Source organism: Phascolarctos cinereus, unplaced genomic scaffold (assembly GCF_003287225.1).
Source record: "Phascolarctos cinereus isolate Bilbo 61053 unplaced genomic scaffold, phaCin_HiC Scaffold_4;HRSCAF=312, whole genome shotgun sequence".
In the NCBI taxonomy this organism is placed as follows: Eukaryota; Metazoa; Chordata; class Mammalia; order Diprotodontia; family Phascolarctidae; genus Phascolarctos; species Phascolarctos cinereus.
The window spans coordinates 283,498,327-283,525,963 of record NW_027555847.1 but is presented as its reverse complement, the minus strand read 5'-3'; the positions used below and the strand labels follow the sequence as shown (position 1 = coordinate 283,525,963).

The following is a 27,637-nucleotide window of genomic DNA, read 5'->3' as shown; positions in this document are numbered from 1 at the left end:
GAGTCATAGAATTAGAGCTGAAAGGGATGTTATACGCCCTTATAATTTAATCCCCACGTTTTACAGATAAGAAATATGACACCCAGAAAAATTAAGTAACTTGCCCAAGGTCATACAGTGGCAAAGTTAGGATTTGAACCCAGGTCCTCTGACTCTAAATCCCAGGCTCTTCCCATTGTATCACAAGGTCACCTTAGGGGAAAGATGAAAAGGAAAAAAAAAACTACTTAATCCATAAACTGGATGTTCAGTCCACGAATAACTATAAGGTAACTATATTTTTCTTTGTTAATAACCTCAAAACTTTTTTTTTAATCCAACTATGACCAAGGGCAGACTACAAAGAATTAACAAGAGAGGACAGTTAACCTACTGTCATGTCCTGAATGCAGGACTTCCGTTTATCTCACCTGCACAACTTGGTCCCTTAGCTCCTCCACGTCACCCTCCAGGCTCTTCTTGTCTCCCAGTGCTGTAGCCAAGGCAGCCTCTTTGGAATTCAGCGAAGCCTCATATTCTCTAAGCTTAATCTGGGCACCATTAAGATCAGATTCCTTCTTGGCATAACTACAACAAATTTGAGAAAGCTGTCACACAGCCTCAGAATACTCTAAAATGATTCTGTACTGCCTACTTTCTATGCCTCCACCTTCCTGCTGAAACCAGACTAGTCACCAAAGGACCACTTTTAAAAATTCAGTCTACTTCAAAGAAGTTTCACTATTTTTTCTTTTATTGGACCTATCATTCCGTTTGGGGGTGGGGAGGAGGACACTTCCCAGGCAGAAACTCCTTTTACCATCCTAGATCTGTACCTACTTTACAACTTTTAATCTTAGAGAGCTGCTTGGGACATTAAGACTTTAAATCACTTGCCATATGCTAAAGGCTAGACTTAAACCCAGGTCCTCTTGACTCTAAGGCTAGCTCTTTATGCCATGAGTCCTGAATGACCAGAAGGGGTACTCTATCAGAATTCTAGCCCATTTTCTATATTAGGATGCTAAAAGAAGTATATATTGCCCACTCTCCCTCCACCCAACACACACATACATACACACACACACAACACACACACACACACACACACACACACACTCTCTCTCTCACACATTCTCTCTCTCTCTCTCTCTCTCTCTCTGTTTCTCTCAAGAAAACAAAAGTGGGAAGCTAGACTGACCAAGTAAAAACATTAGATTTTTTCTTAAAAAAAAAATCACATTCAAGTACTATCCATAGATATAAAAATGGTAAATAAAACATGATTAAAATAGGCCTAAATGACATAAGAATAAAAGCTCATATTTATAAGTGAACCTTCAAGGTTTACAACATATTTTGAACACAACTGTGAAGTAGATGGTGAATCAGTTTCCTTCAATTACTTGTCAAAGGTCATCAGAATGGTTGAAATTAAGTCTTCTGACCCTAAAAATCCAGTGATTTCCAATATTGCGCTGCCTCTTCAAAATACAGTAATCCACCACCATAGGGGATTAGAAATTGGATCTGTAATTTTATTGGTATGGGGAACTCTGGATAAGGAAATTCGTCATACCATATTAGCACCTTCTTTGCAACCTGGGGAGTGAACCTGGCACACTTAGAGGATAAGTTCCCCAGGGTCACAAAGACACTACATGTCAGAAGCAGCACTTCAATTTAGGTCTTTCCTGGTCTGAAGGACATCTCTCTAACATATAAGGAACACTGCCTCTCATGCCACAAACAGAAAGGCCTTTACCAGAGAAAAATCCTGAACCCGTAATTGAAAAAAAATTTCAATTTCTTAACCTCTTGCTTGGAAATGCACAATGGTTTTGGATTATCTTCTTATTTACAAATAAGAACCTAAAATATCGCAGATTAAATTGTCAACTTATGCATATACTATTACAAGTATTGCTGCAACCTATTTCAAATTAGTATGGTGCAATTTAATGATTTTACTGTATTCCTAAATTTATTCCTCATAAAACTGACTTACATAAAACCTAAGAATGATTTGAATACATTTAGCATATTATATAATAGAAATTTTATGAAACAGTAAAGCTCATTTAAACTACTTGTACTCTTAACTAGTGCTGTATAAAACCCCCTCAACAATGTTAAATTTCCAGACTTATCCTTTTCTAGTACATTTCTACTATCAGTGCTTAAGGACAGGAAATGGATTTCTAGTAAAATTCTGTCACACTGAAATTTTTTTAAAAAAAACTTGAAAAATCAAAACAATGTCTAAACAAGTAAAAAATTATTTCTTGATTTGTTATTCAACATTAAAGTAACCAACTGACAAATGTCATGAAATAGGAAATTTACTTATATTTTATTTTTTGCTCAATTTTCTACCACAAAGTAGCTTCTCTTGCCAAAAATTATCTCAGAGGTAAAAAGCTTAAATTTGTTTGAATAATATTTCAAATCCTGGATTTGTAAGACACAAGATGGCAGGCTTAACTGAAGACTGCCTGAAAAATTCCTAACCATTAAAAAAAAAACACTATGCACATTAACAATTTAAAATCAAGGCACTTTATTCCAAATGGAACTAGATAATTGTTGACATTTCCTGAAGCCTAGAAATTATGGCTGTGAGAAGACCATGTTTCTTATTTCATACATAAATGCTTCCTACAGTAACTCTAATGTATGAGAGAATTCTGGCCAACAGACGTCCTTAACAAAAGGCAGACCTACCCAGCTCCTATACAGGTACTCTAGAAAAATCCTAAAATTCACACCAGAACAAATATCACTTAAGAAATCCATAAAGAAGTTACAAAAGGTGATCTAGGTGGTGCTGGGGAGAGAGCACCAGCCCTGGAGTCAGGAAGACCTGAGTTCAAATATGGCCTTGGACACTTAGCTGTGTGACCCTGGGCAAGTCACTTAACCCTGATTGCCTTTAAAAAAAATAAAGTGATCTCTTCCATACCAGGTCTTTACCTAGTCAACACTGGGCAACAGGAAAAGGGACTCCAGCCAAGCAAGTATAAGCACCAAAATAATATGTACAGCCTGCAAGCTTGCCTTGGGAACCAGTGAGAGCAGAGGGCTCTGCTGAAAAAACCTCAGGGTTATCAAGGCTAGCAAGGTTAGCAACCACCCTGCCACTGCAGTGCTGAGACTCAGCCCAGGTTCCAATGGCTCTGACTTAGCTAGTACTCTTTTCGTGAAAACCAGACAAAGCCCCAGAAATCAAGAATTGTGAAGCTCAAAGATCTGGGGCAGGAGGCAGAAAGGGAATAGAGGCCTGATTTCTCAGAAGCAGAGATCAAACACAAGAACCCAGGAGTCCCAGGGTGAGTGGAAGTAGAGTGAACATCCCTTCCAAAAGCCCCAGAGGGGGTGGGAACCCAGCACCTGCCACAAAGTTACAATTTAGAACTAAAGCTGGAGAGAGGAGTAAAACAAAGACACTACTATGAAAAAATTATTACAAATTTAACTCCATATCCACTAAATCCATATCTAGAGACAAAAGAAAAAAGATTTGCCACAAAACTACCTGACAACCTAGAAGAAACAGAGTAAGAAAAAAAATATATTGAGAAAAGAATGAGGGGAATAAGTTAGAAGAAAAAGTGGGAAAGCTTAAGGTAAGCGGTAAACAAAAAAGGAATCTCTGAAAATCAGAAGAGACCAAACAGAAATCAACGAGACTCTCTGAAACAGCAAGAAATCTTAGAACAAAACCAAAAGATTAAAAAAGATGGAAATCATCAGAAACAACTGACCTGGAAAATGGGCTGAGTGAAGGCTATTTAAGAATCACTGGATTCAAATCCGGCCTCAGACACTTAACACTTACTAGCTGTGTGACCCTGGGCAAGTTACTTAACCCCAACTGCCTCACCAAAAAGCAAAAAGCAAAAAACCCAAAAAAGAATCACTGGACTCTCTGAAAACCATGATTAAAAAAGGGGAGTGGGGGTGGGGACTGTACGCTACATTTCACTTATTTCCTCTCTTCTTTCCATGCTGCTTTCCTTCTTTTGAAAATCTGGGTCTCTCTATCTTACCCAGTCTGAAAGTATATGGGTTTCTCATGCGCCCAGTCCTTCTACTGATAGACATGGAAGCTTTGACCTCCTCCATTCCTAACTCTGACTGATCTGCGACTCCTTGGATACGCTGGGGGCCTCTCATACACCCTACTGATGCTCAACTTAGTTTGGATGCCCAAGCAGCATAAATTCAATGCAACTTAGAATTCCCAAGCTCAAGAGATCCCCCTTATCCTCAGATTCCCCAGTAACTGAGATTATAGACCCCACCTTGGATACTAGATTTCAAGAAATGAAAAATGGAAACTGACCAGAACTATTATAGAAATAATCCACCTATTAACTCTCAGAAGGAACCACAACAACAAAAGTCCCAGGAATGTTATAATAAAAATCTAGAGCTCTCATCAAAGGCAAAATACCATAAGCATTAAGAAAAGAGTTCAAATTCCAAGGAATTATAATTAGGCTCACACAAGGCCTGACAGCTCTTACTAAAAATGTTGAAAACACAACATTCCAAAAAGCAAAACAGAAAGGTTTACAACCATGAAAAACTTACCTGCCAAAGCTGAGAAAAAAATCCTACAAGGGGAAAGAATAAACCTTTAATCGAAGAGAAGACTTTTAAGCCTTTCTAATGCTTAAATAAAAGACCAGAACTGAAGAGGACCTGGTCCAGAAAACCAATTTGAGCAATTGGAAGATGCTGTGCGATGATCTAATGCTAATATTCTAACAGGAGGAGAAAAAACAAATATCAAGATGACCTACCTAGCAAATCTGAGTTTAACTATACAAGAAAACAGATGAGGCTGTTCAGTAATAAAGTTAGAAAACATTTTTAGAAAGAAAACCACAACCGAAGAGATTAGTTGCTTCTCAAACACCCCTAACAACAGAACTTCAAGAGAAATGAATAAATTTACACAACAACAACAGAATGACAACAGAAAGATTAAGAAAGACTTCTTTCTAAAGGTACACATAATGTAGTTTATGGTCTGGAAGTGCTATTTTCCTCTTCTGCTCTACTTCTTTACATAATTTCTCTTGATGGTCTAGATATTTTTGTTTCTGTAAATTAATTTTATTATCATTTTTATCAAGTTTTGTAAAGTATCTCCTTGGTAATTTGATTGATAATAGCATTAAAAGTGTAAATTAATTTTGATAGCATTGTCATTTTTATTATAGTGGCATGGCCTAGCCATGAACACTGAATATTCCTCCAGCTATTTAAGTTGTTCTCTATTTCTTTAAGGAGTACTTCGTAATTGAATCCATACAAGTTTTCTGTGAGCTCTGGTAGGTTGATCCCCAGATAGTCTAACCATTTTACAGGTATTAGGAATGAGAATTGCCTTTCTATTATTGTTTGTTATGTATTGTTACTATTACATAGAAATGTTATTGATTTTTGAGGATTTTGTAGACTGCACCTTTACTGAAATTACTAATAGTCTCAATTAGTATTATTATTGATTCCCCAGAATTTTCCAAGTAAACTGTCTCATCATCAACAAACAGGGATAATTTTAACTCCTCTTTACCTATCTTTATACCTTTAATTCCTTTCTCTTGTCTTATTGCTGTTACTAACATTTCCAGAACCATAATAAGATGTGGGCATCCTTTCCTCACTCCTGCATTTACTAGAAAAGATGGTACGTAGTACACCCCCAATTTCACATGATGCTCTTTTGATTTTAGATAGATGTTTTTCATGATTTTTTAAAAAAGATCGCTCTAGGACAGGGTCAAAGGACAGAATAGAATAAATGGGGGGTGGGATAGAATGAAAGGAAATATACTTAGTTTTTCACAACATGACTACTATGGAAGTATTTTGCATGACTACACATGTATAACCTGTATCGAATTGCTTGTTTTTTCAATGAGGGTGGGTGGGGAAGGAAGAAGGGAGAAAATTTGGAACCCAAAGGAGATAAGAGAAGGGGGGAAGAGAGATAGAAGGGAGGGCAGATTAGGGGAAGGGGTATACAGAATGCATGCCATCTTGGGGTAGGGGGAGGGATGAGATGGGGAGAAAATTTGGAACTCAAAATTTTGTGCAAGTGAATCTTGAAAACTAAAAATAAACACATATTTTAAAAAAGATCCCTCTACCTACACTTTGTAGGTTTTTTAGCATAAAAGAGTGTTGTACTTTATCAAAAGCTTTTTATACATTTATTGACTGCACATTTCCACTATATGGGCACATTTCAGAAGGGGACATAGACCATTAAATCTTTACTGGAAATACCATGTTAAATTTGAAATATACAAAAATAATGAAATACATTCACTGTTTCATCTACAGAAATCCATTAACAATGAATTTTTTCATTGTCCTCTGCATTTCCCTCCATCAAATTCAATTATAAGTTTCTCACACACACACACACACACACACACACACACACACACTCTCTCTCTCTCTCTCTCTCTCTCTCTCTCTCTCTCTCTCTCTCTCTCTCTCTCTCTCTCTCTCTCCCTCTCCAGACTTGTGACTTCAATCACTCAACAAAAGGAGATAAGCACCCTTCTCAGAAATTTATATACTTAGGAAAGGTTAGGTAACTTATCCAGCATCACATAGCCAGAATGTGTCACAGAAATGACATTTTCATCAAGTCCTTCTGATGTAGTCGCAATTCATGGAATCTGGGAAGCCCCTGACTTATCAAGAGTTGAGCTGCTTAGGAATGAAGCCCGAAAGCAGGAGACAAATTCTTTCAGACTAAATACATAACATTATACTAAAACTGATTAATATATAAATATGAATCCTCCCCATAGTACTTACATAGAAAGATAATCAATGTTCATAATCAAACCACAGCTTTACAACAAAAATTCTGACACTTCATATTTATTTAACAACCAAGTTACCAAGGAAAATGCAGAATATGAAGATCTTTAATTGCTAAGAAAAATCCAAAACCAATCCAACAAATAACGAAACAAATAAGCAATGACCAAATCCAGATAAAGGAAAACAACAAATGAGATTGCAAAGAAAAATCTTGATAGGAATTGAAAATATGGACCACAGAACTACTTTATCAATCATTCAACAAATATTATTAAGTGCTTACTAAGGTCAAGGCGCTGTGTTTAAAACTGAAGAAACAAGAAAAAGAAAATGTAATGGCTACTCTAAATGAGCTTACATTCTAACAGATAACATACATAAATCAGAACTTATAAAATAAGTACAGTTAATAGATGGTAATAATATAAATAAATACATATAATAATATATTACATGTAATATTACATAATTGTGTAATATATTGATTAACATAGTTATAATATATAAATAATAAAAAAAACTTATAAAATAAACACAGTTAATACAAGGTAATCTTAAGAGAGATTGGCCCTCAAAGATAGGAGGGAGAAGAGAGACTTCATAGAGGAGGTGGCACTTGGGCTGAGTCTTAAAGGAAAACCATCATTTTACAATTAAGAGGCTGGGACTTGAAATATTACAGGTATTGGGAACTCACCAAGTGCAAACAAAGACATAGAGATGGGAGATGGATTATCAGGAAAGAGAAACAGCAAGCAGGCTAGTATGGCTGAATTCTAGAGTAATGGATAGGAGCAGCATGTAAGAAGATTGGCAAGGTAGGAAAGGGTCAGTCCTATGGCAAGCACTGGACTAACTTACACGATGGAGAGCAGTTACTCAAGTGACTGTCAATATATCAAACCAGCTTTCCAATTCCCTTGTGAAGAGCTTTAAATGCCAAAGGGACTTTATATTTGATCTCTAGAGTAATACGCAACAGATACACATTATGAAATTAATTTGTGTGGGATTCTCATACACCAATAAATCACTAGAAGGAAGTGCTGATTTTTAATTCTGATTATAGTACCTTACTGACACTGCTGAAGAAGCCTGCAGACTGATAACTGAGAGAAATGCGCAGAAAGAAACAAGAGGACAATGTGAACAATGAATACAATAAAGGAGAGAGTAGGGAATAAGTATTTATAAAGCACCTACTATGTGCCAAGCACTGTGCAGTCTTTACTTCCTATTTCTTTTCACCCAAACACCAAATACATATCAAAAAAGGAGAAGAGATAGGTGTTTCTAAGTTATACTTCTATATTACTAATAATAACAAATAAGAGTAGCCAACATTTATATAACATATAATGTATAAAATGTCTTACGTACATTATTATTTCATGTGATCTCATAACATCCCTATGAACTAGGTAGTACAGGCATAATTATCCCCATTATACAGAGGAGGAAAGTGAGGTTTACAGATTAATTTACTTGGGTCATACAGCTATTGACAGAACTTGAACCTGAACCCAAGTCTTCCGACTTAAAACCTAGTGTTCTTTCCACTATATCCTTGAACAGTGGTTTCATTCCAAACACAAGCTCCCCAATTTCTTTATCACATTTTGTTACAATAACCAAATATTCTAATCTCTGCAACTCTCTGGACAAACCATCTATTTCTTCCCTAAACCTCCCCATGTAAAAGTATGTTCTAAAGTGGGATCACAGAGACCCTCAAAATCCACTGTGACCTATTCAAGGTAAAACCTTCAGAGTAGATACTGATGTTAGGAGTCAGGAGGTCAATACAGTAGGGAGGGAAAAAAAGGAAGGTATTTATTTATAGTTATCCAGAAACATGGGCACCTAGATGGCTCAGTGGACAGCGTGCTGGGCTTGGAGTTAGGAAGACCCGAGTTCAGATCTTGCCTCAAACATTCATTAGCTGTATAACCCTGGGCAAGTCTCTCAACCTCTGTTTGCCTTAATTCACTGAAGAAGGAAATGGCAAACCACTCCAGTAACTTTGCCAAGATACCATGTGGGGTTACAAAGAGTAAGACACAACTGAACAAGTCCAGAAACTTATCTCTTAAGGAAAGAGAAGGGAATAAGAATTTATTTATTTATTTGTGTAGCACCTCTGTAATGTGCCAGGTACTGTGCTAAGCACCTGGGAGGTAGGTGCTATAATTATGTCCATTTTACAGCTGAGGAAATTGAGGCAGACAGAAATTAAGTGACTTACCCAGGGTCACGACTAGTACATATCTGAGGCTGGATTTGAATTCTGGTCTTCTTGTCTTCAGGCTTAGTACCCTATCTACTGTGCCACCTAGCCACCTCTTTCACACCTCCTACTAACAGAGGTAATGAAGAAAATGAGTTAAGTATAATAAATGCCTAGTATAATATAGGCTATATTCAAATAAGATAATCTGCTGATGTTGAGGTCATAACAAGGTTTAATATGAACAAATAAGATTAGCTACCTGAGGAATTCTTTCCAGGAAATACCTCAGCTAAGAAATTATTTTTAAGTGTGATGCTGATAAGAATAGGGAAGTTACTTAAACCTTAGCAAGGGCTTAGACTACTTCCCTCAAACAGGATGTAAAATGTAGCCAACGTTAAGATAGATTTTAGTCACTGTGACTTGTCTCTCACGTAAAAAGTTGTAATGACCTAAGTATTTTGCAATAAGAGCAACAACGAAAAAAAAAGTAATTTGTCAGCAGATATCTAGTGTTCTACAATTCAGGGGGTGTGTGTGTGTGCGCGCGCGCGCGGGCGTGCACAGATACTAAAAACAATAAAATAATCTATAGTGGAAGAAAGAGAATTTTTCAGACTTCACTATATTCCAGTGTAATATTCCACAAAATTATCCCATTCTCTTTGATTTGATTCCACAGTCATCAAGTATCCTTCTGATTGCTAATTCAATTTCATTATGTAACTTCATGCCAGAAGGAAGTGCTCTGCAGCTCTACCAGTTCTGTGAATCACTCCACCTGTCTAACCTTCATCATCTGCATACATACCATGCATACATTCCTTTTGACTCTAAATTCTTTGATTCTGTATAGAGTTAAGTATTCCTGTCAACTAAAAGACATATCCCCATCTTACATCCACTGGCTTGGCAAATATGACAAAAAATGACTATGGCTGTAGTTGGAGGAACGAAAGAAGAACAAGCTCACTAACGTCCTGTTGGTGGAAATGTAAGTCAGTTTGACTGGTCTGGAAAGCAGTCTGAAATTATATATAAAAAATATTACATACAATACAAAATTATATACAAAAAAGGTGTTAAACTGTGCCTTTGACTCAGGGACAGCATTAGTAGGTTTATTCTGCCCAAAATATTAAAGACAAGGTAAAGGAAGCACATGTACAAAAATTTTTATAGTAGAAAATTTTTGTTATAGTGAGGAGCCTGAAGCAAAATGGATGTCCACCATCTGGGGAATAACTGATGAAACTGCAGTATGTGATTGTAATGGAATATTACTCTGCCCTAAAAATGACTAAATAACAAATTCCAGAGGAACCCAGGAAGACCTGCACAGACTGGTAACTGAGTGAAACGAGCAGAAACAAAAGGACAATTTGCACAATGAATACAATAAGGGAGAGAGAAGAGAATAGGCATTTATAAAGTACCTACTATGTGCCGAGACTGTGCCGAATCTTTTTACAAATATTATCTCATTTGATCTGCACAACAACCTTGCAAGGTAGGTGCTTATTATCAACCCATTTTACAGTTGAGGAAACTGAGTCAAGTAGAGATTAAATGACTTGCCCAGGGTCACACAGCTAGGACATGTCTGAAGCCAAACATAACAGTACAAAAGAAAACACCTCTGACTACAGAATTCTGAGCAATGCAGCAGTAGCTGCATTCATAACTTTAAAAAGACTGATAAGGAAGCAATCCACTCACCTCTTGGCATTTAGCTGATGGACAAAGAGTAAAAAAAAGACATTTTCAGACATGGCCAGTGGCAGTAAATTATTGTGCTTGTTAAAAAGGACAGTGAATTGGTAGGTAGAAATAAAGATGAAAAAAGAAAACCAATAAAATATTTTAAAAGTACAAAAAGGAAAACAAAAGTTCAAAACGCTTCATAACCAGATAGAGCAATTTAGGCACCAAGGTGGTATGGAGTGATAGACCTGTAGTCAGAAACTCAAACACTTACTAGCTCTGTGACTCTATTAAAGTCACTTGACTTCTCTGTGCCTCTGTTTCTTCATCTGTAGGGATAATAATAGCATCTGCCTCACAGGGTTATTGCGAAGATCAAATGAGATAATATATAAAGCACTTTGCAACTTTTAAAGAGCTATATAAATGCCAGCTACTATTGTAATTATTGTATAATACCTTGAAAAGTATACCTTTTAAAGAAAAACTGGCCTTGCCTACATAGTAAATACTGCTCCTACCAAACCATCCAAGTGAAAATGTAGACAATATGATTTATACTCCTAGAGGAAGGGTCAAGAAAGTCATAAAGATTTTGTTGCAAGAGATCTTAGAAATTATCCTGTCCAATCCCCTCTAGGTAATGAAAGTAAGGCCCAGGAAAGTGAAGTGACTCAACCAAAATCACACAGGTCAGGCCTAGGTATATAAATTTCAAAGTCATGTGTAAGTAGAGACATTTGCTTTGTTGTATAGATTAAGAACCGAGTTCTGACGGTCTTGTCACAACTACTGGTTTTGGCCACTTACTAGCTGTACGACCAAGGGTAGAGTTACTGTAAATCCTCAACTTTCATGGGGGTAATATTCCTAGAAAACAGTGTGAAAGTCAAAAACATGAATGTTGATACACTGAATCTGTGGAAAATAGGGGGTTAGGTTCCTGACCACCAAAAACTAAGTTTTCACTAGAGATGGCTGAAAATATACTTTTCTGCATAACATCTCAATTAAAAAACCAAAAACATTGATTTCTGACAATATTCACTTTTTGTTTTGTTATAAAGAAGCATTAATTCTGATAATATGCACTTTTGCTAATACAATAACCAATAAAAGGCAGTATACAAAATAAAACTGGTAACAGCAAAATATTTTTTCTTGCTAGTAATTTCCTAGAATGCTGTGACCTTTTCTGCCAACATCTCAATTAAAAAAACAGAAACATTGGTTTCTGACAATATTCACTTTTTTACAATACATGTAATCTTCAGTATCATAAATGCTTGTATAGTAAATAAAATTCTTAAAACTAAAACATTTGTAACATGAATCTTACCTTCCACTACATCAGATGGTAGTGTGAGGGTTCATAATGTATACTATACTCCTGTAAACCTCTCTACCTTGGTCACCCTCTGAAAACCAAGAGAGAAACTGCTAGGACTTTAGCTGGGGCTGCAGGAAGAACATGAGGCTAGTGAGATCTCAGCATCACCTTCAACACGTCGTCCTTCATGGATGGTGGATGGCATTGGAGATGACACACCAGCTAGAAATAATCCATCACTGACATTTGCTTCCTGCGCTGTTGTTTGAGACCCTTTTATTTTCTCATTAAGCTGCTTCACTGACTTTTGCACACTTGGGCTTAGGGCCCAAAGGACTTGCACTACTTGCACTATGCTGTGGGGGCATAACTGCAACACAAAACTTGAGTTTTAAAGGCAATGAAAACATGCAACAGATGCACAGGGAGCTCTTTACCACAGTAGAGTGAACAAGACCAGTGAAGCACCTAGTAGGAAACTAGCCATTAGACAAACTTGCCTGCATTGTGCCTCTCATTTTTTTCCTACTGCACATAGTTGCAAATGTGTGTGGTTGCAAAAGTGAAAACAAGGTTACTAATACAATCAACTAAATGCTTGAAGTGTCCAAAGCATTCCACCTGCAGTCTACCCTCCTTCTTATATACCTCCCACTGAAACTCAGATCAGGGGCTCTGACTGGTGAGCTAAACCATGTGACATACTCCCCACACCACCAGTTAAAGCTTTCCAAAGCTTATTCCCTATTAGAATATAAGCTCCTAGAGGGTAGGGATTATCTTGGAGCTATATCCATATCCCCAGTGCTTAGCATGGTGTCTTAACCTCCCTTTTCTCAACTGAAAAAAAGGATAAATAATAACATGACTTCGAATGACTTCGAAGGGTTATTGTGAAGGTCAGATAATGTATGTGTAAGACTATAATAGTAATAGATTAGATAAATGCAAATAAATGGGTAAATAGGCAGGGTCTTGTATATGGCACTCAGAGTAACTGAAATAATAATAAAATGTATCTCCATTAATCTATTCCCTTTAATATTTCTTCTTTATTGTATCTTAGGTCTGTTAACAGGAAGCAACAGCATACAGCTTCCTGATGCATCAAGTATACTGACCATTATTCCAAGTTTAACTAAAACAAATGTTTTTAACTTATTTTTAACCCCTTTTGCAATCTGAAGAAGCCTATGAATCTCCTCCTAAAATAGGGTTTTAAATATATATAAAATACACATTGTTTCATAGAAAACTAATTATATTGAAATAGTCATCAAAATATTTAAAAATACAAGTTCACAGATGCCAGGTTGGAGAACCTGTGACCTAGACTGTAACTTGATGGCCTCCCTGCCCTCAACTCAACAAACATTTATTAAGCACCAACTGTGTGTGTGTGTGTGTGTGTGTGTGTGTATCTATATCTATAGATATAGATATACACACACACACACATACACATATATATATGTGTGTATATATATGTCACTGGAGATGCATTTAAAAAAAAAAGCCCCTGCACTGTATTTTCATGCTGTCTAGACTCCAGCTAGCTAAAAGAACATCAATTCCACTACATAGAACATGTGACAAAATGTTGAGCTTTGTGTCACAACACCTGAATCTTGTTTCTGACACTAGCTACCATGACCACTAGTAAATCTCTTAACCTGGGCTTCAGTTTTCTTATCTGTAAAATGTGAATAATACATAATACCTACATACGCAGTTGTTGTAAGGTTCAAATGAGAAAACGTATGTAAAACTACTTTGCAAACTTCCAAGAGCTGTATCAATTACTTAAGAGGACTAAGAAAATAAAATATTGAAAAAATTTTTTTCTATATGCCCCGAGTACTTGTACACATGATGATGTAAAATTCTCTAGCATGCTTTCCCTAGCAAAGATGAAATTCTATGTAACTATAAGTTATCAAGCCTGTCTTTCATTCTTCCTGGTTTTTCCATTTTCTTACCAAACATCTCAGGGAGGTGGGGGTGACAAGTGACATGACAGTTTAAATCCTTTCTAGAAATTCCAAAGAAATTGCAACATTATGTATCTTTATATCTTCTCTGCTATAGCCTGATCATCCTTAAAAAAAAATTCATTAAAAGACTGTAACATGAAACACTGAAGTTTTAGTATTGTATTCAGAGTGTGTGTATGTGTGTGTGTGTGTGTGTGTGTGTGTGTGTGTGTGTGTGTGTGTTTAAAATACCAAAACTGGAATCTAAAAATTGAGGGGAAAGGCAGCATACGGTGGTAGGTGTGCTATTTAAAACATGATCATATACAACTGCACAGGTACACGTGTTGACTTTATTTGTATGACATGGAAGTTCACACAGAGTTTAAAGTAGAATTATGTGTTAATTATATTTAACAAAGTCATTAAGCTATCTTCTAAGAAAAGTCACCTTCCTTTGACCCAGCAATACCTTTACTAGGCACATATGCCAGAGATCAAAGAAGACTGGACCCATAAGCATAAAAAATATTTATAGTATAATTTTTTTTTGTTATGGCAAAAAAAAACAAACCAAAACAAAACTGTAAACAAGAGAGGGTGCCTATCAGTTGAGGAATGACTGAACAAATATGGCATATGAACATGATAAAATACTATTGAATCCAGTAGAAATGACAAAAGGGATGGACTCAGAGAAACATGGGGGCATTTATATGAACTTATGCAAAGTGAGAACGAGGAGAACAATTTATACAATGACTTTAACATCATAAGGACAAGTAGGAGGTGCAGTGGATAGAGTGCCAGGCCTGGAGTCAGAAAGACTCCTCTTCCAAGTTCAAATCTGACCTCACAGACTTACTGGCTGTGACCCGGACAAATTACTTGACCTTGTTTGCCTCAGTTCTCTCATATGTCAAATGAACTGTATAAGGAAATGGCAAATCACTCCGGTATCTTTGCCAAGAAAACCTCAAATAGAGTCACAAAGTCAGACACAATTGAAAAAATGACTGAACAACAACATTGTAAAGGGAAAACCTCTATGAAATACTTAAGAACTATGATTACTGCAATGATCAATCACAAGTCCAGAAGACTGATGAGGTGATAGGCTAGAAGTACAGGAGATATATATTCTCATACAAAGTACAGACTTGTTTTGTTTGACTGTACTTGTTAGAAGAGGAATTTTTGGTGGGAATGAAATTCATGGAGAAGAACCGAAAGTGGGAACAAAAGAGAACAAAATAAGTGTGCTAACAATTTTTTTTTAAATACACAGACAAAAACAGAATAAGTTCAGAAAGAGATGCAGATGAACAGGACAGCATTAGAACTACCATGTTAAATTTAATAAGGATAGGACCTGTGATTTCAATGGTATGAGGAACATACACTGAGAAAATTCTCAGCTCTGTAACATATAATCTTAGATAGATGCCTAGAGCATTGAGAAGTTAGGTCACATCACACATCAGGGGCAGGACTTGAATCCAAGTTCTCCTGGCTACAAGGCCAGCATGTGTTCCAAAGGTTTAAAAAAAAAAGCTTTACATAACTGGTACAGTTTGACATATAATCTCTTTTATCATTCTTTGTGTAAGGAAATAGTTTCTGACATTAGTCAGATTCACAAGAGGAAAGAAAAAAATTTCAGATTACATTTAATATATCTGTAAGTACAATGTCATAATCCTGTCCTTAAAAAAAAATCTTTCACTTGATTACAATTAACTTATGCCAGACTTTTCCTATTTTTATCCCACTAGGTTAAGCATCAAATATTTGCACATAATTACTCACTATGTGAACACCGCCAACATGGCACAAATTATCATTAAAGAGGTGCTTTCTATGCCTATTTGTTTCAATAGATAAATAAAACTTGATTACTCTGATATCATACAGCAACTCAATGGAAAAGTCAGGCTAATATAAATACATCAAACTTCTCATATAATTACATAAAATCATCTACCCCATTATAAGAGGCACAAAGGATAAAGCTTAAACCCATCATTTCTTTGGTTTTCAATTAAAACAAAATAAAAGCCAAAGTCAGTCAAAAAACATTCCTACTACGTGTCAGGCACTAAAGATACAAAAAAGCAAAAGACAGATACTGCCCTTAAGAAGTGTATAATCTAATGGGGGACAAAAATATACAAAGGAAGCAGAAAAGTAGGGAGTGGGCAGAAATACCCAGCACAGGAGCATGATGGATAAATCCAGAGATGGATGAGTGGGAAATGAAGAGAAAGGTGATTCCTCTAGGAGAAGAGGTATCTGCTCTCCTGTGAAAGGGAGGGAGAAGCACCAGGGGCAGTGGGTACCAATGGGATCTTGCAAGATGAAGAAGTCTGGGAGCCATGCAGAAGTCCAAAGGAGTACAGCTGGGTAGGAAATGAATAGGTGCTTATCTATCCATAAAAGGAGGTTCTAGGAGGAGAGATCAGATGAATGCCTACTGCTGCCCTCAAGGAGAAGAGTGACTTTCTTTACCAACGATACTTTTATATATATATGGTGTAGTAGAAAACATGCTAGTTCTAGAGTCTAATGATTCTGTTGGAATCAGCTCTACCATTTATTCTGTAGTAATCTTGGGCAGGGGTAGCTAGTGGTGCAGTGGATAGAGTGCCAGGCCTGCTATCTGCAACTCATCTTCCCAAGTTCAAAACTGGCCTCAGATGCTTACTAGTGTGTGACCCTGGGCAAGTCACTTAACCCTGTCTGCCTCAGTTCCTCATCTGTAAAATGACTTGGAGAAGAAAATGGCAAATCTTTCCCACGGAAAGCCCAAATGGAGTCACAAAGAGTTGGACATGACTGAAAAGAATGAACAACAACAAAAATCTTTTAAATTTTTAGTCATTTAATATCTCTGGGCCTCAGTGTCCTAATCTAAAAAATGAGAGATGTATACCAAATGACCTCTAAGTTCCCCTTTAATTCTAAATCTGTGATCCCATGATCTTCTCTTTCATTTTCAGCAAGATAAATCTGAAAATATTAAATTACAGAGGCTTAATAAACCTTTTAAGCCTTCTTAAACTTCTTTGGCTTTTTCCTTTTTAAAATTTAAATGAGAGGGACAGCTAGGTGTCACAGTGGATAGAGCACCGGCCCTGAATTCAGAAGGATCTGAGTTCAAATCCAGACTCAGACACATAACACTTACTAGCTGTGTGACCCTGGGCAGGTCCCTTAACCCCACTGCCTAGCACCCTCCCCCCCCAATTTAAACAAGAGAAATAATTAATTTGCATGGGATGGAAAAGGGCACCTACCAATAGCTAAGCTGGGATCAAGCATCAAACACAGCTTCCCTAAGTAGAGTTTCAGTAATATTCATTCATAATCTTCAAAAGGGAAAATTTTCCTCTTATGATTCAAGACCAAAACGAAATCTCCTTCACATGAAGCAAGGTTTTCAGAATTCGATATGTCAGGTAAAATGCAACAGAAGTTAGCTTATAGTTGAAAACACGTAATCAAAAAAAAAGAATTCTGCAAACCTACAGAATTAAGTCCTAAAAGATTACCTAATTAATTTGAGCAATTTCTTTTTTTATAACTAATTTTATCATTGTTTCTCTATGATTTCAACTTTACACCTGCCAAAATTGTGTCTCCTAACATTTCAAAAGTAGAAGTTCCAATAAACTTTGAACAGTCATGGTTAGCACCATCTACCATAAGCTCCTATAAAAACTTCTAAATGAAAAACAAAAAAAAAATTAGACTTCCACTAATATGGAAAGTTTATACTTAGACTTGACATAGTTTTATTGTTGATTCTGTGACTCCCCTACATGGGAGCTGTTCTGAGAGTACTGAGAATGCCAAAGGCTCTCCATGAATAGATCTCCTCATGTCTCTGTGGTAATACACCAGTAGAGATTATTTAAAAAATGCCCAATTTGGAATTTTTAATTCTCAATACTGTTTTCCAGTTACAAATCCTCCTAAATGTAATATCAAAACATTATTAAGAAAAAGGCTTAATATACATCAGAATATTTATAGCATCATCTTTCATAGTAGCAAAAAAAAACTGGAAACAAAATAGATGCCCATCCATTGGGGAATGGCTAAACAAAATGGACATGAATGCAAAGAAATATTACTGAACAGTAAGAAATGATAGCTAAATAGATTAGTGAATTGACTGCTGGGCCTGGGGTCAGGAAGACCCAAGTTCCAATTTGACCTCAGATACTTACTAGCTATTTGTCCCTGGAAAAGTCACTTAATCTTTGCTTGCCCAGGAGACATTAAGTGGTTCAGTGGATAGAGCCCTGGGCCTGGAATCAAGCAGACCTGAACTAAAATCTGGCCTAAGACACTTACTAGGTGTGTGATCCTGGCCAAGTCACTTAATCTCTATTTGCCTTAATCCACTGGAGAAGGAAATGGCCAAGCACTCCAGTATCTCTGCCAAGAAAACCCCATGGACAGTATGGTCCACTGGGTCACAAAGAATAGGACATGACTAAGACTGAATAATCCCACAACAAAGAAATGATGAAAATGAATACAAAGAAGCATAAAAGAACTCTAATGTAAAGAATACAAACTGATGCAAAGTAAGCAAAACAGAAAAAAAGTTATATGTACAATAGAAAGAACAACAAAACAACAGACAGCGAAGGTTATAAAATTATAATGACCAAGCTTGACCCTAAAGCAGAGATATGCACTTCCATTCTTTGCTGAGGTAGAGGGCTATGGGCATGGAACATTATATATAATCTGAACTTGGTTGATGAATCAATCATTTTAGCTGAACTTTTTCCTCTGTCTTATTCTTCATTATAAGTAAGGGTCCTCTAGGAGAGGATGAAATAACATTGGGAAATGTAGATAATGTAAAAACAAAAGATAAATCCAAATGATCTGTGATGTCGATTTAGAAGTTCCCTCCAATAATATAGCTCACAATCAATTTATACTTTCCTATACTGGGGACCGTCACCTATGACCTACTAAATGTTCATCACAGGAGGTCCTTCCTTGATTTCTTGCAAAACTGAGAGAGCTCTAGTAGAACAATCCAACTGTCCACCTGTCACTCCTTGATCTTGCCACATGACTAGTTCATCATTCTCTTCCTGTTATATAATTCCTTGATGACTGACACATCACTCCCATACTTCTCTGGTGACTGGTGATCCCCATTGGCTATATGTTGCAACCTATTCATACACACTGTGTGCCTCTCCACTGTTCTCTGCCTGAACTTAATTTTTAGTTCTTTAGAGGCAGTGGTGGTCCATGTCTCCCTGCCATTTAGCAACTCTGGTAAAATATTAGCACTGAAAAGATGGGCCTTTGCTTTCATGGAAATCTTGGGGCCAATAAAAGTACAATTTCCCAAAAGCAATCCAGACCATTCTCCTCCCTGGGTCCAGTTCATTATCTGTTCATAGTCTGTCCCACACACACACTCACTCACTGCTGGATAAGCTCTATATGGTGTTCAAATTTGGGACATAGACATTCTTCATCCACTTATTCTTCCCCGTGTAGATGAATAGGTTAAAGCTGTTTTCTTGCAAGAGGTTCTGCAATGTCCTAGAGGTTCATATGGTCATTAAAAGGAAATCTGAAAATACAAGCTTCTAGAGGATTCTACAATCCACTAGAAATTCCTTCTCAATCCAGACAATGTGCTGGATCGCCATCACAGTGAGAAATATTTTGATGAACATACATCTCCTTATTCTATGTCTCTGATACTTATTATCACCCAGTTATTTCTCTAATTACATTTCCAAGTAATCCTAATCATGATGAATGGATGGGAGACATTGTGCTGCAAAAAATAGACTATTAAAACAGTCTAGTGAATCAATTTTTTTTAAAAAGAAAATTAATTAGCAAATGTCATCTCAGGAGCATTCAAGGAAAAAGACAGAAGAATTAAAATAAAGGAAAATGTTAAAGAATGGAAATTTTTTTTTAACTTTTCTCTAACAATGATAATGGAGCCACCACACCTAGACTCTAACATAACAGTCCCCAAGATACTGATAAAGGAAATAGAAATGGTATTAAGGAGAACAAAGACAGGGAAAGGAGCCAGAGAGAACAAAGAATGTATGCATGTATGCATGCATGTATGTATGTATGTATGTATGTATGTATGTATGTATGTATGTGTGTACATGTGTACACAGAGAAAAAAGAGAGATAGAGGAAGAGAAAGAAAGAGAGAGAGAGGAGGAAGAAGTGCTGAAGGCAATATAATTGTGAGGATGTGCTGAGGGACTAATGTATAAGATATCAGAAGGGAATCACATGACTGTAGATTTAGAACTGGAAAGGACCTTAAGAGTAAGTCTTAACATCCAATTCCCTCTTGTACAGATTAGGAAACTGAACCCAGAATGGTTAAGTGTCTTGCCCAGAGTTCCAAACCTGGTAAGCATAGGAGGCAGAAATCAAACCCAGGACTTCCTGGCACCAAATTCATAGATCAAAGGAAGATATCAAAGGAATGGAAAAAAAAGCTTGGACCTTACTGACACCTTGCACCTCAAACCACCCCCCCAAAGTGACCAAGAGAAAATTAGTAATTAACCTTTATGACTGTCCTCTCATCTTCACAGAAACTTTATGAGAATCACCTAAATAAAAATCAAGGGAATCTCCTTGATGAAGGTATTAGAAAAACAGGCAGTCTTTCACAAGCAAAAAATTAATCATATCTTTGCCATTGCACTATTAACTGAGAGATATAAAATCTCACTGTGCTTGTTCGTTGATTAAAAACACAAGATAACAGTTTTAAAATAAATTTATCTTTAAAAAAAGAACTAAAAGACACTAACTTGTCTTTAAACTTTTCTTTCTTTCCTTGTACCTCCCAAGCTCAGCTTCCAAATGTTCTTCAAAAAAAGAAAATAAACAAAGTCACCAAACCTGGTCTTGCAAGAATTTTAACTGGAGGGGCAGCTAGGTGGCACAGTGGATAGAGCACCGGCCCTGGATTCAGGAGGACTTGAGTTCAAATCTGCCCTCATTCCCATAACACTGATTAGCTGTGTGACCCTGGGCAAGTCACTTAACCCCACTGCCAAGCCAGAAAAAAAAAGATTTTTAATTGGAAATGGAAACTAGTATTGTGAGGTTTACTAGGACTAGGAATTAAGGCATCAAGTGCTTTTCAAATATTACTTCATTTGACCCTCATACTACCTGTATTTATTATTATCACCATTTTACAGATGAATACATTGAGGCTTAAGTTAAGGGACTTGCTCAGGGCCAAAAAGCTAAGTATCTGAGGCAGGTTTCAAACAGGTCTTCCTATTCAGCACTTTATTATACCACCTTGCTACTTTTTGTCAGGGCCCTGAATTTCTGAACTGAATCTGGACTAGCATAATATTCTACATTTAGTCAGTACACAAACATTTTTTAATGTTAGTTAAATTATGCTTTAAAAAGAAAAAGCTATTCAACAAAAATATGCTGCTATATTTTATCAAGTGTGGCTATCAATTCTAAGATCACAAAGTTCAGCCTACCCTCAGCCCTTACCCATTTTCAGTTCATTCCTTCTTTCAATCCTTTAGTTTATTCCAATGTCCCAAATCAATACAGAAAGCCCAAGTAACATCACAGTGACCAAATCACTCACTGGAAAATGCTATCCATTCCAAGGACAACTAACTCTAACAACAGGTGATAATAATGGCAGCAGGAGGTGGAGGGGATTTGATAAAGTTGGGAGAGCTTATAGCTTTGGGTCTAAGTTGATGGCAATAAGATCTTAAATCACTTCTGCCTAGCCTGGCCCTTCACCAGAAAAGAAAACTGAAGTCAGGTTCTGTAAATATAAGCAAATGCCTTCCCCGTGCTCATACATGCCCAGCAGCTATAGGACACTGAATAGCTAAGGAAGCCTGTCAGAAGACCCGAGTTCAAATCCAGCTTCAGACCCTTCAAGCTGTGTGTCCCTAGGAGACTTATTTAACCCATTTGCCTCAACTGTAAAATGGGGATAATAATAGCATCTACTTCCCAGGATTGCTGTGAGGATCAAATAAGATAGCTGGAAACAAGTAAAATCAGTGTTTCTGGGAGAGAAAAACAACTATTTTATACACTATGTAAACAATGAAGGTGCATGACCATGGAAGAGTGGGTTCAACAAGTCACCAAAAGTAGAGATACTGAACTGGATAGACACATACTGATACATTTATTTAACAGAAAGAAATCTACAATGTTTGCTACATACCAGTGACACATGCTCAAATACGGGCATAAGATGCCAGGGCTGGGCTGAATAGCAGCTAAGGGTCCTTTTATTACCTACAAAGTAGGTAGGGGTTCTTTTATCATTCCACCTCCCGGGAAAAAGCAAAGGAAAGAATAGAACCCTGCCCTGCCCTCAGGAACTAGAATGATAATTTCTTGTCCCCATTCAGACTTTTCTCCACAGCTACCAAACATACACCCCCCCCCACGCAAAGCTGTGATCAGCTTCACTGATCTTAAACCAGAGATGGCAGTCATGTCTATTGCGCAGCATCAGAGTACCTGTCTTGACAACAAAACCATTAGACTAGACATTAAGTTATAAACCTACCTACTCTGCTCTATCTGGATTTAGAGAGAGGGAGGTCCATCCTAAACATTAGAGCTGCCCTATTAGGCACCATCTCCTGCATATGAAGTCAAGAAAAGTGAATGTGATGGCCCTAAGTTTTAGTTTCTTGCCTTGCCTGCAAAGCATGAATCCCAATGTAGCACAAATAGATTAAGATTGAGCAATTGTCACATTTAGCTATCATCATTTTTGCTCCCTCTTCTCCAGAATCACTCCTCCCCCTCCAATCTAACAAGAGATTTCGTTTTCCTAACAAATTTCTGTGGGTCAGCCTCCCTTTTAACACAGGTCATATTACTACTAGCCTCTCATCCCCTTAACACCAACACTTGTAAGCTGGCAATAATGCAGATTCCTTCCTTTAACACCACAAAAGAGGGTCAAATTCACAGTTTTGCAGTTAGAGAACACATGGAAAAGACCTTTTCTTCCCCTCTTATCTCAAGTTCAGAATCCTGTCAGGAAGACCCACCCACCCCAACTAGAGAATACTGAAAGGGAGAATATCGATTGCCTATCCTCCTCCTCCCTTCTATCTCTGGATTGTAAAAATACAATCTCGAATCTCTTCAGATCCCGAAAAGGATTTAACACAGCTGCCCAGATCCATCTCTATCTTCAGGCTCCAAAGCCAGATCCATATATCCTTCTCCCAGCGTGCGGAGCAAACACTTACTTAAGCAGCAGCTGATCATGTTCTGCCTTAAACTTGCCCAGTTCGATCTGCAGCTTGGCCCTCTCGCAGGCCGTGTCGTCCAAGGCCCGGCGGGCGTCCGCGAGCTCGGTCTCATAGAGCGTCTTGAGCCCAGTGAGCTCGCGGTCGTGCTCGGTCACCTGCAGCTGCAGCACGCTTTTCTCCAGCTCCAGGCTCCGCACTTTGTCTATATATACCGCCAACCGGTCGTTGAGCTCTCGCAGCTCCTCTTTCTCCCTCAAGCGGGACAACCGGGTCGGGCTGAGCGGGGTTGCAGGCCCACTGGCCCGGCCGCCTGTTCTCTGCACCAAGGGAGCTGTAGTCGCCATTATCAACAACGTGAGACGGTGTAATCTGCAGTGGATGGTGGTGCCGGAGTAGAGAAGCGTGGTGTATTGGCTGTCTAGCCCTGCGGCAGTAAAAACCGGGCAGAAGAGGGAGCAGCTGAAGAAAGAGGAGGAGAAAACTGCGAATGAGTGGGAGAGGAGAGACGAGGGAAGGGGGAGGAAGGAGAGACCAATAAGCTTGCAACCAAAGCTTATCGTATAAACGCGAGCAGCGATAACAAGGATGCCAACCCACTAAAGGCAAGAAACTAATACACAGGGTTCAGACACTAGATAGTTTACAAAAACACACAATAGCGCACACCCAAGGTTCAGGCGTCAAAGGAAAACACCTAGGGAAGAGTGAACGGGAAATGTAACAGTAACAAAGGACTAGTTTTAAAAGATACAAAGGTTGGGAAAGGGAGAGGCTTGTTTACAAGTGATTACTGATTTAAATGTTCCTTAAAAAGCAGGAAACACCATATTAAAAAAATGTAATAGAGGGCTGATTTAGTAGTGTTCACGCACTCACCGGCCGCCTTCTCCTCCTTAGATCTGCAGCACTTTGTGTCCTCTCAGGTAGAGGAGGAAAGGGGGCCGCCACCAGAAAAGACCGAAGATATGGGCTGCAAAGGGGGGGAGGGAAGAGACGGGGGAGCCGATCTTTTTATTGGTTCAGAATCCCCACCGTGGCTTGCAAAAGCTCCGCGTGACGCTGGAAGAACCAATACCAGCTCCAGACAGATAGGTCTCTTCAATCAGCTGGTGCCAAGCAACTAAATTCAAAATACGACCCCCAGCTGCTGTTCCAGGATTTTCAGTTAGTCTAGGCCGTGGGAGTAAGGGAAACCAGGGAGGGGAGATAGAATTGGAGGAAGGGGTGTCAGTTGGGCTTGGTGTGGCCTGAGTCTCGCTAGGCAGACTCACTCACGTGCTGCCCTCCCGCTCAGCCCCAGTAAACAGTTGTACAAGCCGAGGCAGTGTCCCTATTCCTTTAGACTATCCCGATCCCTGCTACTCCAACTTAAACGCTTTACTACTCCTTGAGGGTTACAGACAGAAAAACTAGATAGAGTGTGACATTAATCTCCACCAAAATGTGTGCAGTTTGGGAATAGGGAAAGGACATAAATAATAGAGGTGCTATGAAAAATTTTATTGGTTGTATTTGTGTTGGCTTCTCTAAATGAGTTTATTTTATCATTCACTTTCCTTTTATAACTTGGAAAATAAATATTAAAATGTCTCTTTCAACTGACATGTACCTAGTACAACTATACACATTTTATGTGATATCTAGAATACAACCTTGTATGAACTGAGGTAAAGTGAAATGAGCAGAACCAGAAGAAAGTATGTATACACGATGACCACAATAACATAAAGAAAAACAGTTTTGAAAGCCTTCAAAATCCGATAAACTCAGTGACCTATAATGACTTTGGAAGGCTGATGATGAAACGTGAGTCAACTCTTAGGAGAAACGGGGTAGACAAGGCTTGCTTTGCTTGACTATACAGTACTTCTGTGGGCAGGTCAGTTAGTACGTAGAGATAGAGCTAAAAAAAAGAAAGAAAAGAGCATCAATAAAGTGATTAAAATACATAGAAGAAAAAGTTTAACAGGGGCCACAATAACAATCCTGTTAGTTCCTTATTCAATTTAATATATCTTTTTAAAAACTAATTACGGGGGCAGCTAGGTAGTGCAGTGGATAGAGCGCTGGCCCTCAAGTCAGGAGGACCTGAGTTCAAACTTGGCCTCAGACCAAACACTTGACACTTACTAGCTGTGTGACCCTGGGCAAGTCACTTAACCCCAACTGCCTAAAAAATAATTTAAAAAACCCCTAATTACCGAAGTTCATATGCCACCTTCCTTTTTGTCCTTTGGATAAGGAAATACTTGTTTTGTTGAATGTTAGGATCATAAAACAAAGAGAATTATACAGTCAGAAATTGAATTTGTTACTTGGCTATATGATGACTTAGAATGTGAATCATTCATATATATATCATAGTTTTTCAAACAAATTTTTCCCTAAATAGTTGTAAATTTGGAAGCACATTATCAACCTTTTGGTAGCTTGAAAACAAAATGGTATATCCATCACAATTTAAATACAGCAGCTGTGCGACTCACTAAAACGTGCAAAAATGAATATTTCCTTTATAAAAGGTTTCTTCCCCTTATAAAAAGAAGCCACTACAGTGAGTTTCTTATTCAAAAAAATTTTTTTTGTTCATTTGAAATTTAAATACAAAATGAGAAAAAAAAAGAACACTTCCATGTATTTAGCAGAACATAAAGAATGGATTCAATATAAAATGTTTTTCAAAGACCTATATACACATTATTTTCCAAGCTACCCAGCTTTTCTGTACTTCCAAGTTTTCTTTTCTTCTCTGCTGTACACTTTTTTTCTCCCTCTGTCGGTACCCCACCCTAGAGAAGGTTAAAATTAAACACAAATATGTACATATACATATATCTCTATATACATATGACAAAATTGTTAATACAAAATGTATTATGGAATGCCACTCCCTTAAATGTTCCTTGTAATGTCAGAATTTCAGTAATGTCCTTGCATTCCTACTCTTAAAATATTTACTCTGGATTAGGTTGAGCTGAACCGAACTCTAGGTACCCCCCTTCCTGAGATTTTGCCTTGTAGGGGAACCTGACTCAAGCTGGATCTAGGCTTTTGATGTCTTTGCCTCTTTCCATTGGGATTCATGGCATGAAGGGCAAAAGAGTCAGAATGAAGTGGCTTGCCTTGCCCTGATTGCCAAGGGCCACTGGGGTCTCATGACCAGGCCTTGCTACTTAATACTGTCTCCACCCCTTCTCCTCCTAAAAGTATAAAAACTTTTTCACGGGTCTCTTTAAATGGGAAAATCCACTGAACATCCCCCAGGGTGGCAGGTTTGCTGCCGTATTATCTCAACTAAAGATTCTTTATTCTTCAGCTTAGAGTTTTGATTTATTTCACAACTTGATACATACCTATATATGTAAGACCATCCTATACAAATTTCTATTTGTCACTTCTTTATATAGAGGTGGATAGTATCTTCCTTCATAGGTCCAACTCTTTCTATGTTTTTCTAAAATCAACCAGCTCATCATTTCTTATATAACAGTAATAGTCCATTACAATCATATACCTCAACTTGTTTAGCCATTCCCCAACTGAAAGGTATCTATCATTTTAGCCAATCTGATAGATATAAGATATCTCAAAGTTGTTTTAATTTGTATTTCTCTAATCAATAATTATTTAGAGCATTTTTTCATATGATGATACATAGTTTTGATTTCTTCATTGAAAAACTGCCTGTTCACATTCTTTGACCATTTATCAATTGGGGAATGACTCATATTCTTATAAATCTGATAGTTCTTTATGTATTTGAGAAATGAGACCTTTATCTGAGAGATTATCTATGAAAATTTTCCCCCAAGTTTTCTGCTTACCTTCTAATCTTGACTACATTGGTTTTATATTTATACAAGAAGTCTTTAATTGAATATAATCAAAATTATACATTTTACATCTCAAATGTTCTCTATCCCTTGTTTCTTCATATATTATTTTCCTATCCATGAGTCTGATGGGTAATATGTTCCATGTTCTAATTTTCTTGCAAAAGCTCCTTTTATATCTAGGTCATGTAACCATTTTGACTTTATTGTGGTATATGATTTAAGATATACTTGTGCCCAATTTCTTCCAGACTACTTTCTAGCTTTCCCAATAATTTTTACAAAATAATAAATTCTTATCTCCAAAACTTAAATCTTTATATTTGTCAAACACAAGGTTACTATAGTCCTTTACTGCTGTGAGTTGTGCATCTAGTTGGTCCCACTAATCTACTTTTCTATTTCTTAGCCAGTACCAGATAATT

The 27,637-nt window shown here is 37.5% G+C and overlaps 1 protein-coding gene across 1 annotated transcript in view; it reads right to left on the bottom strand.

Annotated features, from left to right (window-relative positions):
* LMNB1 (lamin B1) overlaps window positions 1-24,371 on the bottom strand; it is a 64,766-nt gene extending 40,395 nt beyond the window's left edge. Inside the window, exons 1-3 of the mRNA XM_021009626.1 lie at window positions 24,256-24,371; window positions 23,377-23,838; window positions 411-567 (exon numbers count right to left, since the gene is read on the bottom strand). Coding sequence (XP_020865285.1) covers window positions 411-567; window positions 23,377-23,723 — 504 coding nt within the window. The 5' untranslated portion in view covers window positions 23,724-23,838; window positions 24,256-24,371. The remainder of the gene's footprint in view (window positions 1-410; window positions 568-23,376; window positions 23,839-24,255) is intronic.
* Between the last annotated feature and the right edge of the window lie 3,266 nt (window positions 24,372-27,637).